The sequence below is a fragment of the Nothoprocta perdicaria genome, unplaced genomic scaffold (genome assembly GCF_003342845.1).
Source record: "Nothoprocta perdicaria isolate Ctin4 unplaced genomic scaffold, notPer1 scaffold_281, whole genome shotgun sequence".
NCBI lineage: Eukaryota > Metazoa > Chordata > Aves > Tinamiformes > Tinamidae > Nothoprocta > Nothoprocta perdicaria.
The window spans coordinates 560,748-575,674 of NW_020455512.1; the positions used below are offsets into that span (position 1 = coordinate 560,748).

Sequence of the window (14,927 nt, forward strand, 5' to 3'; positions counted from 1 at the left end):
TGTTTCAAGTAATATGCGAGATAGGCTGATTTTTGTTTCTTTGGTTTCCACTTAAATAAGTTCTTATAACTCCTCCTTCAACCGTAGTATTTAAATGCAGAAGAGCATCTTGGTCAGACCGGTAATGCCTTTCATCGTCTCTCAACTCCACGACAGGCAGCACGAGGCACCATTTGAAGGCAACCTTATCAGCCAAGAAGTGATGCTGAAGCGCCAGGAAGAAGAAATGGTTCAACTGCAGGCCCGAATGGCGCTCCGGCAGTCCCGACCTAACCTCTACCCGGGAGATGCCATCAGGTCCTCCATCCTGGACATCACCCGAGATCCGCTGAGGGAGATTGCGCTGGAAACGGCCATGACGCAACGAAAACTGAGGGTAATGCCCTGAGCTTGCCTTTCTGTCATACAGGGCCACGTCTCCACTGGAATTCAAAGCTTGTGGTATTTAAAAGCTGAGTGCTCTAGTAAACAGTCATCAGCACATTAAGTACTAGGTGGCTGGTGTCGTCTTGATAGCAAAGACCTACTCTCTCACAGTGGATTTCTGAGGTTTTGTGGCACCAATGGCTGCCTAGCCTAAAGCAGTAGCCAAAGTCACAAACTTAGACAGCGAGTCCTGAGTCAAAGTTGCCTCTCTCAGCCACTTCCTTCTCAAACTGTGTAGCGTGCTCACTTCATTAGGATGCATTTTTGTCCTCAAGTCTGTGTTTTCAACCACTTCCGTTTGCATTTGCTCCTCTCTGATGAGGATAGAGATGTGTTTGGCCAGCATCCAAGGTGTCTGTTAAGTGTACAAGCTGGGAAGGGAAGGTAGATGGGATTCACTTGGCCCCTGTGTTCACACTGAATCACCTTCCAAATTCCCCTTTCCTTTGCTCGCTGTCATGATGAGTAGATGCACTATAAGTTTACAGAGGAACATGGAGACAGAGAAATAAGTCAAAGCGGTAGCTGATGTTTTGAAGAGGTGACAGGTTGTCCTCTGCTGTTTTCTGTATGTTTTCTTCCCTACCCTAATCCAAGGTAATATTCCTGTATTTCCTTCCAATCCCTAGCACTGAGCTCCTTCACGTAGGCCCTAGCCAGCTAGTCTTTTTTCCCTAGGAATTTTGCATATCTAGCACTTCCAGTGCTCACCTTAGGTGGCAGGTTGTGACCGCTGCTTTTTTTTCCCTTTAGAAGGCCAGTCGAGTGCCTCTTCCTAAAGAAGTGACTAAACTAAAACATTTCATGTAGGTGACAAAACTTGCGTGCCACTGTCAGAGATTTGTCCAGGTGGCATTGGCAGTGAGCCCTCACAATGCCAGGCTGCTCGTTAGTGAGATAGACCCGGTAGCCAACCCGTGTCCTGCAATTTAAGGGAAGGACAACTGGAAAAGGAAAACAGGCAGTATATAGTGATGTGATGAGTGATGTAGCCAATCAATGTGTCCTCTTTGGCGTGCTGCCAACAAGAGGTTCTTTGGGACTGTCCCTCTGTGTGTTGTTTTAATGTTCATTCTGAACTCTTGTTACTTGCAGAATTTCTTTGGCCCCGAATTTGTGAAAATGACTATTGAGCCATTCATCTCCTTGGATCTGCCAAAGTCTATCTTGGTAAGAAAGGATCCCTTCCATGATTCACGGCAGGGGAAATGCATTAAATCAACAAATGCATCTTTATCATGACCTTAAATGTTGCGATATTTCACAAAATGCAGACGAAGAAAGGGAAGAGCGATGATACCAGACGAAAAGTCAATGTCATGCTCCTGAGTGGGCAGAAGCTGGAGCTGACCTGTGACACCAAGACGATTTGTAAAGACGTCTTCGATATGGTCGTGGCCCATATTGGCCTGGTGGAGCATCACCTGTTTGGACTGGCTACGTTAAGAGGCAAGAACGCTGGTCTGAGAGCGTTGCAGAATGCTGACTATCAGCTACGTGGTGTGGGGACTAGATAAGCAGGGATGGCCTGGCATTGGTGAGACAGTCTTTTGTACCGAGGCCAAATATCTTCCTCAGGGCTCTTCCTTTGGGATTACTGGAAAAATATTTCTTCTGCTGTTATTGAGTGTTCCCTTTAATAGCTTTTAATTCTAATAATAAGCCTCTGTGAGTCATGGAAAACCTCGCTAATCAAAACTAAATCAAAGAATTGGAAGTCCTCTAGCTGGAGGGAACTTGTTCTTTTAATCATATTATTATATTCTTTTAATCCACGTGCTTCCCTTTCACTTGATGGCAGACCATGAATTTTTCTTCGTTGATCCTGACATAAAGCTAAGTAAAGTAGCTCCCGAAGGCTGGAAAGAGGAATCAAAGAAAAAGAGCAAGCCCCCTGTCAACTTCATTCTCTTCTTTCGCATCAAGTTTTTTGTGGACGATGTCAGCCTTATACAGTGAGTGTATGACCACTTTGTTAACCTTCTTAAGCCTTAAATTTATGAAAAGAAGTTGAGTGTTAACTTAAACACTCTATAGTTGCTAAATGGACAGGTACCAAAGGTGAAATAATAAAATATACATACATACATACATATATATATATAATTTTTTTTTTTAACCCTCAGGCATACTTTGACCTGTCACCAGTATTATCTGCAGCTGCGGAAGGACATCCTGGAAGATAGGATGCACTGTGACGATGAGACAGCCTTGTTATTAGCATCCCTAGCTCTCCAAGCTGAGTATGGAGATTACCAGGCAGAGGTACAACAGAAATGTCACCCCCAACTCTGTTCTTGGGACTCTTCAGTCCTTCTTCAGGGACTGAAGGGGCTCTTGAGATGCCCTATGTGCCTGGTAGTTCTGGTGCGGTTTGGGAGCTCGCCTGTTGTGCTCTTTGCAGTTGTAGTTTTCTTACAGTCTGACAGAGAGAGGGTAGTAACTGTTGCAAAATCAATTTGAAGACGTGTATGAGGTAGCAGAAGTATGTCTAGGCTTGGGTAGGAAAACCTGCATGAAGTTGGACTCTTTTTCAGGGCTGAGATTCTGAATCCTATTGCTTGGTCTCACTGTTGGAGTATATAATTGGGTTTAAAAGGGCTTGTTAAAAACGATAGTGCTGCCACAAACCTGTTTCATGTTGTAGGTACACGGCATGTCCTACTTCAGGCTAGAGCACTACCTACCAGCAAGAGTGTTGGAGAAACTGGATCTGTCCTACGTCAAGGAGGAGCTGCCCAAATTGCACAGCACTTACGTGGGTGCTTCTGAAAAGGAGACAGAGTTAGAGTTTTTGAAGGTAAGTGGTAGTGGTTCTCATCCTTAGTGGGCTGTGCTCTCAAATTCCTTGGGAGGGTATTAGCTGCATAGAAGTGCTTGGGTTTCAAGTGAAAACAGAGGAAAACAGCTCCGAAAGAATCCTCGAAAGGAAGAAAGCTGGAAAGATCTTCTGAAAAGAAGCGTCACGCAAAGTGAAAAGAAATTGCAATAGATGGGGAGGAAGGCCGTTTTTTTCGCGATGAGTTGTCTTTTTGCTTGACTCCAACACAAATGGTCATCAGCAACCATTGGTGTCTGTGCTTGTTCTGAAGGAAGCTATGATTATGTTCTAGTACACCTTTCATTCTCTCAATCTTCTTTCTGCTGTGAACCAAGAATTTAAATAATGAAAAGTTCTGTTAGACTTAATGCTGTTTATGCTGTTTGGGACGTGGCGTGTGAAGCAAGCTGCAAATATTACCAAGCAGACTTGCCTTGGTAGATACCAGGGTAAGATGATAGGGAAAGTATAATCATATGTCTATTTGGATTATTATAAAAGGACACACTAAGGTACGTAATGATGGGCTTTGCTGCTGTTTCCCATGAGAAAATGATGAAGTTTTACCGTGATCCAGTGACTGGAAATGAATTCCTTGGGGAGAGTTGGCCACTGAGACCCTAGGTAACTATAACACTGTAGTGCCACGGCCTCACTGAGACTGAAGTGACAATCACTCCCAGCTGCCTGTTCCCATTGCAAGATGCTTGCTCATTTGGCAGAGTTTTCTCATGTAGAGGGGTTGCACTGAACAAGACGAGGAGACTTGGGGCTGGTTAAACCTAAACTTGCTGGGAATAGGCTGTGGAAGAGGGGAGCAGTTGAATTCCATCATTTGATTCTTGGCATCAAACCCTTGCGACGTTGCAGAAGAGAGGGCAAGAAGGAAATGTCTGGAAGCACAAAGCAGGTGATGCTGCTGCTTGTGGCAGTTGTGGTGGCTTAAAGTGATCTCAGAATTAAGGTGTGAATCTAAATCGTTGTTTAATAAACATGCTAATCACAAATGCATCTGACTGGTATCACTTCATTGCTACCACTTGGTTTGTGGAAAGCTTTGGATTTGTTTTTAGGTCTTCGTTATTCATAGTTTTGGTGTTCCATTTCATAAATGCTTTATTAATTTGCTGTAGAGTTGGACATGTCAAGGGAGATTACCAACACCTACAGCTGTCTGCACTTGTAACTGATGTCTCTGCTCTAACAGTCTTGATATCGTGTATAAACAGCACAGAGCAATCTTTCTTTTGTAAATTCCCTGCATATTGTGAGAACTCGCACTCCCCTCAGCTTCAGGCTCTCATGACAGCTTTGCTGCACTGGTTTGTCACAGATGTGTCAGAGGCTCACGGAGTACGGTGTGCACCTTCATCATGTGCTGCCTGAGAAGAAGTCCCAGACGGGCATCCTGCTGGGAGTGTGTTCCAAGGGAGTCATCGTTTTTGAAGTGCACAACGGGATCCGCTCACCTGTGCTGCGTTTTCCGTGGAGAGAGACGAAGAAAATATCTTTTAGTGTAAGTCAGTGTGTTTCTTTCCCTCTCCCTGTGTTTACGAGCCTATATTTATCTCGTGACAGTTTGTTTGTGGCCGAGTTGTCTTGTGTTATGCTTCAGTATTGGAAATGTTGATGTTTTAAAGGCTTACTTTTGTTTGGTTTTTGTTAACATAGACACTACGCTGCTGTGTTTTCAGTGTCAGAAAAGATGTTAGCAGCTGCATAGTGAAATACACTTGGCACAGGACACTAATCTGTCGTGCTCTGCACTCTGGCTTCCCTGCCCTCTAAGGAGAGAGCTTGAACAGAGCCAGGTCAGAGTGAGCTCTGGGCAGGGGGAGAGGGTCTGTTAAGGATCTGCATTTCAGGTCACTTGGCCAACAGGGCATATGGGACATGGATGTCACTACTCTGTACGTCTAGGAGATGCATCTCTGTTGCCTTTGGGTTGTGATACTTCTAAGAGTAGTTAAATGAGAATGGATGGCAGGGGCTGGCATTTGATCTGGACAGTGCCAGCCAACTTAACGCATATGCCTGAAGCCCATGGTCATGTGTCAGTGTTGAACCAGGTGCTGAAATTCAAATGCTTGCTCTAATACAGGTAGTGCAAGTGATACTACTCAGTCTGCCCGATAATTTACTAGAAAGCCAGGGCCTGTTTTGTATGTGTTGGGGTTTTAGGAACTCTAATTTCCTGGAAGGCTTAAAAAATCTCCATTCTCCAAACTGTAATAGGGCTTGCAATTGTTATTGAGCTGTAACAGTAACGGAGACTATTAAATGATAATAACTGATGACCTTCTCAGCTAGTCAGAAGTGGTACTTTATAAATCTTAGGTTACTTTGAGCTGATATATTAGACAGAAATCTCTTGTTAATGCATTTTGGTTCAGGAGATTTTGAGTGCTGCAATTGTGTGCAAGAAAATGCAAAATCCTTTATATGCTAAAAGAAATAACTATCTTTACGTTTTCTTCTCCTGTAGAAGAAGAAGATTACTTTGCAGAACACGTCAGATGGCATCAAGCACGCATTTCAGACTGACACTAGTAAGACTTGTCAGTACCTTCTGCATCTCTGCTCTTCCCAGCATAAGTTCCAGCTACAGATGAGAACCAGGCAGAGCAACCAAGACACTCAGGACATAGGTAACGACTGTTATGTTTGGATTTCAGTAGCAATAAATATCTATTTTTATTATTTGCTTGTGATGTTTTTCAGAAGAAACTTTGAAGATAACTTTCTAGTAGGACTTTGCTTGTTGTTTAATGTGGAATGAGTTCATTTGATAATTCCAAATTATAGATAAAATGGAAAAACTGGGCTAGGGCATATCTAAGCTGTGGGGATAGCTCTTCTACTTCAAAAGGTTTGATGGATGCAGAAAATAACCGAAGTTGAGGCTAGGCATTTTTGCTTTTGATAGGAGAATTGCCAGCTAAATTGGGTGTACAACTTAAAATACAATGGAGTTCTTTTACATGGAGAATATTTTCTGAAGAGAGCAGTGACTGGGGAGAAAAACAAGCCTCTGTGCTGATGGCCTCCCCTCTTGCCTGGCTGCCCTTCCGTGCAGGCCCGGAAGGGCTGTTGTGGTCAGCCTGCCTGCTCATTCTTTCTTTGTCCTGGTGTTTATCTGTCTGCATTCCAGTTGCTGTTAATCCAGATTTCCACCAGTGCAGCTGCGATTAGAGTCCGACCCCATCGCTGTGGAGCTTGTGATCTCTACTTGTACATTTAGAAAAAAAGAAAAAGAAAAGAAAAAAGGAGAAAGACAAAAAAGCTTGTGACATCTGTGTAGCTGTTGTATTCTGCCAGGCCAAATCAACTTAACACAGAGATAGGATCAAGTGACTTGAGGTGCTTCTGCTGTATTCTCACTTTGTGTCAGTTTATCCCAAAAAGCAAGAAAAGCAGTGCACAGAAAGCTTTTTTTTTTCAGGCAGATTTGGAGGATATAGGATATATATCTATATATGAAGAATATGTTACATGGTGGGAGACCGGAAAACAGGAGTTTGCTGCTGTACACTGTGATTTTCTTTCAGTTCGGAGCTCTTGGTGTTCAGCAGTCTCTGGAAAGTCGAAGTAAATCAAGTTGTACTTTGGATTATTTCATTAGGCTTGATCACTCAAAGTAAAAACAGTGTAAATGAAAAGTTTGTTTTCATAGTATTTTTACTGTTTCATGTCTTCAAGGAGATAGTAGTTGTGTGCTACTTCATCTTGAAAAGCATCAAAAAGTCCTTCCAAACCTTGAATTTTCTCTGTCTCTAAGTCTAACACAGAGAAAGCAATACTGATTTGACCTTCAATAAGAAATGTTTAGGAGGTTAATGATTGCTTTTCCTCCATGTTCCCTGTGACCTAACTCAAACTCCCATGTTTATGAAGGCTTCAGACATCCTGATTGCCTTTAAAGGCTCTACCAACAAACAAGTTGACACGGCCTGATAAAGGCTGCTGAGCTAAGGACCTGCTCTGCCAGCCAGGAGAGGCAGTTAGGCTCACAGAAACGAGCACCCCTTAGCTCAATAAGAGAGGATTAGGCCAAGTTTTATCATCTTGCAGTTGCTTTCAGCCAAGACCATTCACACAGACTGTTCCCAGGGCTCAGCTGATGGAGCAGTTCAATTGCAGACCCTGACAGTCCATTCTGTGCTGAAACCCTGACCGTGTTTGTGGCAGTGCCCAAGAGCAGCAGAGCGAGCGCCCTGCCTGTTTGTTGGAAGGATCTGCGGAAGATGCAGAAGAGTAACGTGAAAGAGCAGCAGCCTTCCAAGTCCCTTGCATTTAGTGGCAACAAGGATGTCATTTGCTTTGCACAAAGAGGTCATGGGTGTCCATAAGGCCTAGCAGTTGGACAGGGAACAGCCATCTTTGCACTCGGAGTAGGATGACTGTTTGGCATTTATGGATTTAAATGGAACAGCTGGCCTGGTTAGTGCCCTGTCAGTAAACCCACGCTTTGCCTCCCGAGCAAACTGGGTTCAGGTGGTGACTCTTGAGCATGATGACTAAGGGAAAACGCACATTGTGCGAGCTGCTCATTGACAATGCTGGCTTTATATAAAGATATCACATTAGCAGTGCTCTATAACTGGTATCTGTGGATTTTTTTTTTTTTTTTTTTTTTTTTAATAATTCTGCAGAAAGAGCTTCATTTAGGAGCCTCAACCTTCAGGCCGAGTCCGTCAAAAGCTTTAACATGGGCCGAGCGATCAGCACGGGCAGCCTGGCGAGCAGCACCCTGAACCGGCTCGCCGTGCGCCCGCTCTCCGTGCAGGCAGAGATCCTGAAGAGGCTTTCCTGCTCCGAGCTCTCCCTCTTCCAGCCGCTTCCCAGCTCCTCGAAGGAGAAGAATGAGAAGAGCTCATGGGAGGAGAGGCCCAGGGTCATGAGCAAGTCATTTCATGATCTGACTCAGAGCCACATCTCCGTTCACCCTCCGCAGAAAAATGTCATCGCCGCTTTGGACTCCTCCTCCCCCAAAATTGAGGACATAATGGGAAGAGTCTTTCAGCAGATGCCCAAATTTGACCCTGGATCAGCAGTAGGAGCATTAAAATTGAACAAGTAAGAGCCTCTCTGAACGCTCTGAAGTCTCTTTGTGTACAGCTTTTGTATGTTTTGCATTGGTTTTGATTTGTAATTCATACCATTATTTTATTACATTGATCCTTCCCTTCCCTCTCCCATCTCTCTCTCATTCTGTCTGGCTTTCCTTCTTTCCTTCTCCCCTTTAAGTTCAAAATCTCATGCAGGTTTAAGTAGAAGCCCCGAACAAAAGAAAAATGAATCAGACTCATCGTCCCTTGAAGACACCGGTCAAGCCTATGTTGTAGGTCAGCATACCAAAAATACTGTGTTTACTAACCAACACTCAGCAACTGCTTCCTTTAAAATAGTTTAATATTGTTCCTAACTGATGGTGATATTTTGACTTAACAAAGGAAACCAACTATCGCATGCTAAAGTAATCCAAGCAAATTGCTTGTGGTTACTGAAAAAATGCTTCAGTGAATCAGAAAATCCTCCTTCAGAGGAACAAAGTAGTTCAGTACACAGGAGTCAAAAGTATCAGCACCTCACCCAGAAAAAGCTGCTCCAGAAAAGTCTTCCATTTTGCCCCTTAGAAGTGTCATTTTATTGTAAGATTTTCCTAATTATTTGCCTGTCTCCCTATTTTGTTTGACATGGAATTGTCAATTTTGAAAGGGAGTGGAGTCAATTTTTGGAAGTTTGGCATAAAGCAGCTACTGCCTGTTTACTTTGGAGCAAGGTTGCCACTGCGCTCTTGGGTTTGCATTTACCTGGATGTTATAAATTGGGTTTGAGTTTGGCAGCGCATCACATCTTTCACAAGAACGCTGTATTCACTGAAAGATTGGATCATGCTCTTAATTTTCTTAGCTTGCACACAGATAGTCTAAGTAAGCACACACAGTATTCCCATACACACACCAAACCACACTCTGTAGAGTAGCTAGCTGCACTTAAACTAACTTTTTGGCTTCTTGTATGTTAATTTCTAATGTTTGTGTGCCTTCGTTCTCTGACTGGATGGGAGGTTTCATGTTCCAGTTATAAGAACCTTAGATTGGACTCTTAGTTGGCTTTTTGTGTGTTGAAAATGGTAATACTGAGTAATTATGAAATGTCAGAGAAACTTAGTGCAAGACATGAGTTTAAAGGAATAGCTCAGTTATCTACAAACTCTTGCTGCAATTTCCACAACTTGTGACTCGGGTGATGACTTGAGGCCTGTGTTTTTTCAGCACAAACAGCATAAGCCACTGAAGAGTGAGATGAAGAAATCACTTTTTAGAGACTGCTTGTAGCCATTTATCCTATGCCTTTAGGTTTGCAATTAGTGGTCTTAGGCACTTACCCATCATCTCCTGGGCAGCTCGAACATATAGAGGTTTACATCAGGGCTTGAGAAGTCCATGGCTGCTTTGCTAAGGCTCTTGAAGTAGTTTATCTCATTTATTTCCACCATGTATTACATTAGTTATTTCGTCTTCTTTAACATACAGACGTGGTTTTTTCGGCATTGATTGTGATAAAGAAAATTCTGTCCTCTGTACTAACTAAATGGAGTAGAGATCCTTAGTGCTAATTTCTTGTTGCTGTACAAACTTATTTATTAGTGTGCAAGGTCTTGCCATGGTGCTTTTGTTGATTTATTGAAACAGGCGTATTCATCCAGTCATGTCAATCTTTGATTTGTCTGGTTTCTTAAGACTTCATTAGTTTTATCTGAAGTTAAGAGTGGTCATAAAATGCCCTTTAATTTTTTTTTTGCCTTTTGTATGAGCTAGCATCCATCTAAACTTGCAGCTCTGATCAGAGTCCAAGAATAATTAGGATTTGCTAAAGCAAAGTTACTTTGATAATTAATTCATTTTTAAATAAATAAGTAGCATAGTATTAAGAATTAGCTCATGTACGCTCTGTGTCAAGCCTGAAATACTTTGCAATACCTTTTGTTGAAATAGAAACAAATGAGAAGTGTTGCTAGCAGTGTCTAATATTTGCATTCATATCCCAGGCGTGAGCATGAATAGTTCTGGAAATCTTCCATCACCAACATCACTAAAAGACAATGGTAAGTCAATAAATCATCTATTTAAGTACTTCAGTTGGTATCTTTTAACTTGCACTTAAGACAGTGCTTCTGTGTTCCACCAGTTCTGTCTATTTCTTAAGTAGTCTTAAGAGTCTTAAATCAGGCACCTCTCTTAGCTGTATGGCAAGACCTTCCTCTAAACACAGAATTCACTTGTTCCGCATTGCTTTTGGGGGGAGGCTTTTCCATCTGTGAAATTTTCCTTGCAACAATTCTAAAATTTGGATATGGCCTGTGAAGCTTAAACCCGGACCCACTGCTCAGGGGAGTAGTCCAATTTGAGGAGCAGAGCCTAAGGGCAAACCTAAAACCTCACGCATGGGTTGAGCTACTGTCTGATGGTGACGTGTTGGCTTTTCAGGTGACACGCTGCAAGCAGCGCAGAGCAGAGTTTCGACGCCAGAAAGAGAGATCACTTTGGTGAACTTGAAAAAGGATGAAAAAATGGGTTTAGGTAAGTGACCTTAAAATTATTTATATTATTATTAAGGCTTGTTCAAGGAAGCCAAAAGTAAAATAGGCTTTCCTTTTAGTATTTACTGTAGAACTGAAGAAAGCAGTATAGACAGCATCTAGTTTTCCAAGATATTAATTTAGGATGTTGAAGCCCAAGTTTTCTTGCCCGTGTCTGCTTACTGACTTGCCGAATGGTGTTTAACAAGGCTGTCTCTTACTTTTTTTGAATCTAAATTGAAGGACATATTTAAAGTGTGGAAGGATCATCCTGACGTTGGGTCCTTGAAATTTTTTTCCCCGTGCTCAGATATAAGGTTTGTGTCTGTGTGCACAGCACACAGCTGCAACAGCTTTGAGGCTTTAGAGACCAAAGAACATGCTGAAGCCAGTAGGAGCTCAGTGCGTTTTTGTTCTTATTCTCAAAATACCACTGTATGGAACATTAATTTGAGGTTAAAAAGAACCTGGAAGACAAGACACTTGGACTGTGCATTCCATTTCCTTTTTTTTCTCTACCACTAACTTGTTTTTGTCATAAACCCACACAATTTTTCTCTGTATGAGTAATGAATAATTTGATCTTGGTTTCACTGTAGGGAAGTTCTTTGAAATGTCCCTTAGGAGTTTCTTCTGTGACTCAAAATAGGACCGTTTTCCGATTGAAATAGGGTGAGAAACCTACGCAATCATAGTGTAGATCATGGACTCCGCACAGTATCTTAGACTTGAGCAAAGATGAGAGAAATGCATCTGCACTCCTTTTTTCTTCAGTGCACAATCTGTACTGCTTTGCTGCTTCCACTTGAATAGTTCAGTTTTGATCACTTTTTTTTATTATGATCATCTTCCCAGATTTACCTAGTAGAAAATGCAGAAGTTGTCTGGGAGTCTCAGCTGCAAGAGAGAAGTGTTCTAAATGTTTAATAAGAAAATAGGATTTGTAAAACTGTGTTCTCAAAGCCAGGGCCAGACATTTAAGCACTGAACAATTCAGAAAACATTTTTTTCTGTAAGAGAAAATACATTTCTTCCGGTCAGTCAATTTACATATAACATCACATGTTTATGTGCATGTTTCTGTTGTCACAGTTGTTTTCTCTAGCCTTGGCTGGAAACTAGCAGAAGGCAGTTAGACGAAGCCTGGATTGCGCGTGCCCACACACATGCACCAACACAAAATACAGTCAGATATGAGAAAAATAGAATTTTCAAATGACTTGTGTGTGTTAGTACTTGATTTATCATTTGCTTTCAGGTGGACTTCAAGATGTTCAGTTATCTTTTACTTGACATTTATTAGACCAACTAGATTTTAGTCTTATCCAATATACTTGTCCTGTGTTAATTTAAAGACTGATAACTGAAGTATTCACATACTTTTCTTCTGTTTTTAATAGGCTTTCACATAATTGGTGGAGAGAAGACGGGGAAACTTGATCTGGGAATTTTTATTCACTCCATTGTTCCTGGAGGGCCAGCTGATTTGGAAGGATCTTTAAAACCAGGTGAATAGTGTAAATAAGGAGAAATGTTTATGTGAAAGGAAGAAAAAAAAAGCGTATTTTATTAGTGCCACTTCAATCTATGGCTGCAAAGTGTCACTTAAAAATATCAGCCTTTAGTTACCTTCTTCATAACTGTAGAAGAATGGTGATAGTTCTTTATTAGACTCTTGGTAAATAGAAGTTTTTATTTGAGTTAAAGTAAACAAAAATCAGTGATTGAAGGAATAGAAGATTAAAATTACCTCCAAAGAAAAGGTGTTATTTGTTATTACCTCTGGATGGGTGCTTAGTTTATTTCACTTTTGTTTTTTACTTTTGAATATTATTTTCATTAGAAGGTAAAAGTGAGTGATAAAAAACACACAAAAAATTGTAATATGGAAACAGTTTGTTGAGTTTAAGAAGAAGAAATATTTATAGAGTTTTTTTTAAATTAATTAGGGTTCCTTTTTTCTGGCAGCAGTATTATTTCATCTGTACCTTGTGTGTAGAGGTTTTCAGACTTGTACTTTGGCATCCTCCTGGAAGGCTGCAGATGTAGGTGCTGTCTTGTTGGGTTTTGAGCAAACCTTTTTGCGCAGGCCACCGACTCATATCTGTGAATAGCACGAGTTTGGAGGGCGTCAGCCACCACACAGCACTAGAAATACTAGAGAACGCGCCTGAAGATGTGACGCTTGTGATCTCTCAGCCCAAGGACAAGCTTCCCAAAGGTATGGAGGGAGATACTCCTTTCTGTCCCAGATTCCTTCCTGTCCCAGAAGGCTCTGCCTTCTCTAACACCTTCTGTACAGCACTTGTCCTGGGAAGCATTTATCTAAGCAATTGCATTAGCTTGAGAACGCCACGCTTAACTTGAGTCACCTCTATGAGCACTGCCAGGTTATATCTGCTTGAAATGGGGTTCTGGGAATGTGCTCAGCTTGTTAAAGTCAGCTTGAGTGAGGACACGCTGGCTGCACCTTGTTTGGCAAGTACTCTGCCTGTTAGGAACTGATAATCCTTGTGTGGTTGTTTGAGGAGCTGAGGAATCTGCCCTACAGCAGCTGTTTGCACTTACTGTTGACTCTCTTGTCTCCTGCTCCTCAGCATCGTCTAACCCTGCACAGCTCCCCAGTGCAACCAGAGGTTACTTAAGGCGGCCGGCGTCGGTTCAGGACAACGAGGCCGAGTCCTCCTCAGAAGAGCCCGGCCGCGCACGGGGCCACCAGAGACCCCTCTCCGGGAGCTCATCCGGCCTGTCGGGCAAGCGGGACGGAAGCCTGAGCTCCCAGGACTCGAGGACTGAGAGCGCCAGCCTGTCCCAGAGCCAGGCGGCTGGCGGCCTCGGCAAGCGTGCGAGCAGCAGAGGCCACCAGGACGCCCAACATTTCGGTGACGCCCTGGCCGCGCTCGCTAAAGGCAACGAGAAGAGGAGACCCTCATCCGACAGCACCCGAGGGAAAACCAGAGGGCCTGGGATGCTGGAGTCTGTGGAATATTCCGACCGGGGGGATTCTGACATGGATGAGGCAACGTATTCCAGCAGTCAGGAGCAACAGGCAGCTAAAAAGGCAGAGTGTATTTCCTATGAACGTTTCCCGTCAGTGGTACAGGAGAGTGAAATGAGCTGGCCGGCTGTGCGAGTAAGGAGAAGGGGCTGGAAGGGAGGGAGGGAAGGTCACCTGAGTCACCAGCTTGCTCCTGGTCACAGATCCTCTGAGTGTTGCTGCTGAGCACGTGTTTCCCAAAGCTAGGACTTCAAGTCCTTGACGCGAGGAAAAGTTACAGCCTTGAGTTGCACAAGAACTGAAATGGCAATTATCTGCTTACCAGAATCAAGCCATGCACTGTTTCTTTTCCTCATAAATTGATGCTTTTGTCTAAAAGTAAAAGGAAAAAAATCATGTCTGTGGCTTCCAAAAAACTTAAAACGGCCTCATGAGTGTCCTGAATAAGATGCTTCCAGTTTAACAACCTCATGTTGATTCTGCAGAAAATATGCATTCAACCTGGAGTGCTCATCCAACGTGGTCATAGTCCAATTACCATCTCTATGAATAAATTTCTTTACCTTTTCATGTCTTCTGGGATTAGCCTAGTAGCTTGAGCACATCCTTTAGGGTCTTACCTATAAGCTTCTAACAGAAAATCCTTTTTTGTTGTGTTGCTTCTTTTTTTTTTGTTCTGTAAAGGAATCTTCTCCAGGAAATACAGTGAAGAAAACGAACTCTAAAAAGGTTATTGCGACACTTCTTAAACCTGGAGATATCTTTGAGGTTGAACTAGCCAAAAAAGATAACGGCTTGGGAATAAGTGTCACGGTACTGTTTGACAAGGTTTTGAGATGTTTTCTCTTTTTCTCTACTCCCAGCAACCTGTTAAATAGCTAAGCTACCAGGAAGCAAAGTGTTTTATAGAGCCACTGTTCAATGTGTCATTTTACTGTTGAATAATCATTCCTACAAAATTTGATTAATGTTAATGGAAATCCCTTTTCTTGTTGTTGTTGTCTCCCTACTAAGAAAGCCTTTTGGCTTGTTGGTTTGCTGTGGAGGCCCACAGAAGCCACTTTGCAAGTGCAGATAGAAAGGACAGTCCTTGTCCC

The 14,927-nt window shown here is 42.6% G+C and overlaps 1 protein-coding gene across 5 annotated transcripts in view; it reads left to right on the forward strand.

The window, feature by feature from the left end:
* The window catches only part of PTPN13 (protein tyrosine phosphatase, non-receptor type 13), an 87,322-nt gene that overhangs the window by 54,825 nt on the left and 17,570 nt on the right, over positions 1-14,927 (forward strand). For 3 of the 5 annotated variants that reach the window (XM_026041295.1, XM_026041297.1, XM_026041296.1), the window contains exons 10-25: positions 157-376; positions 1,522-1,596; positions 1,701-1,875; positions 2,228-2,381; positions 2,553-2,691; positions 3,074-3,226; positions 4,581-4,763; positions 5,733-5,895; positions 7,900-8,323; positions 8,495-8,592; positions 10,302-10,358; positions 10,741-10,833; positions 12,233-12,340; positions 12,922-13,053; positions 13,430-13,965; positions 14,515-14,658. In XM_026041295.1, the coding sequence (XP_025897080.1) occupies positions 157-376; positions 1,522-1,596; positions 1,701-1,875; positions 2,228-2,381; positions 2,553-2,691; positions 3,074-3,226; positions 4,581-4,763; positions 5,733-5,895; positions 7,900-8,323; positions 8,495-8,592; positions 10,302-10,358; positions 10,741-10,833; positions 12,233-12,340; positions 12,922-13,053; positions 13,430-13,965; positions 14,515-14,658 (2,854 nt within the window). The remainder of the gene's footprint in view (positions 1-156; positions 377-1,521; positions 1,597-1,700; positions 1,876-2,227; positions 2,382-2,552; positions 2,692-3,073; positions 3,227-4,580; positions 4,764-5,732; positions 5,896-7,899; positions 8,324-8,494; positions 8,593-10,301; positions 10,359-10,740; positions 10,834-12,232; positions 12,341-12,921; positions 13,054-13,429; positions 13,966-14,514; positions 14,659-14,927) is intronic. The other 2 variants (XM_026041298.1, XM_026041299.1) reach the window with 2 other exon arrangements.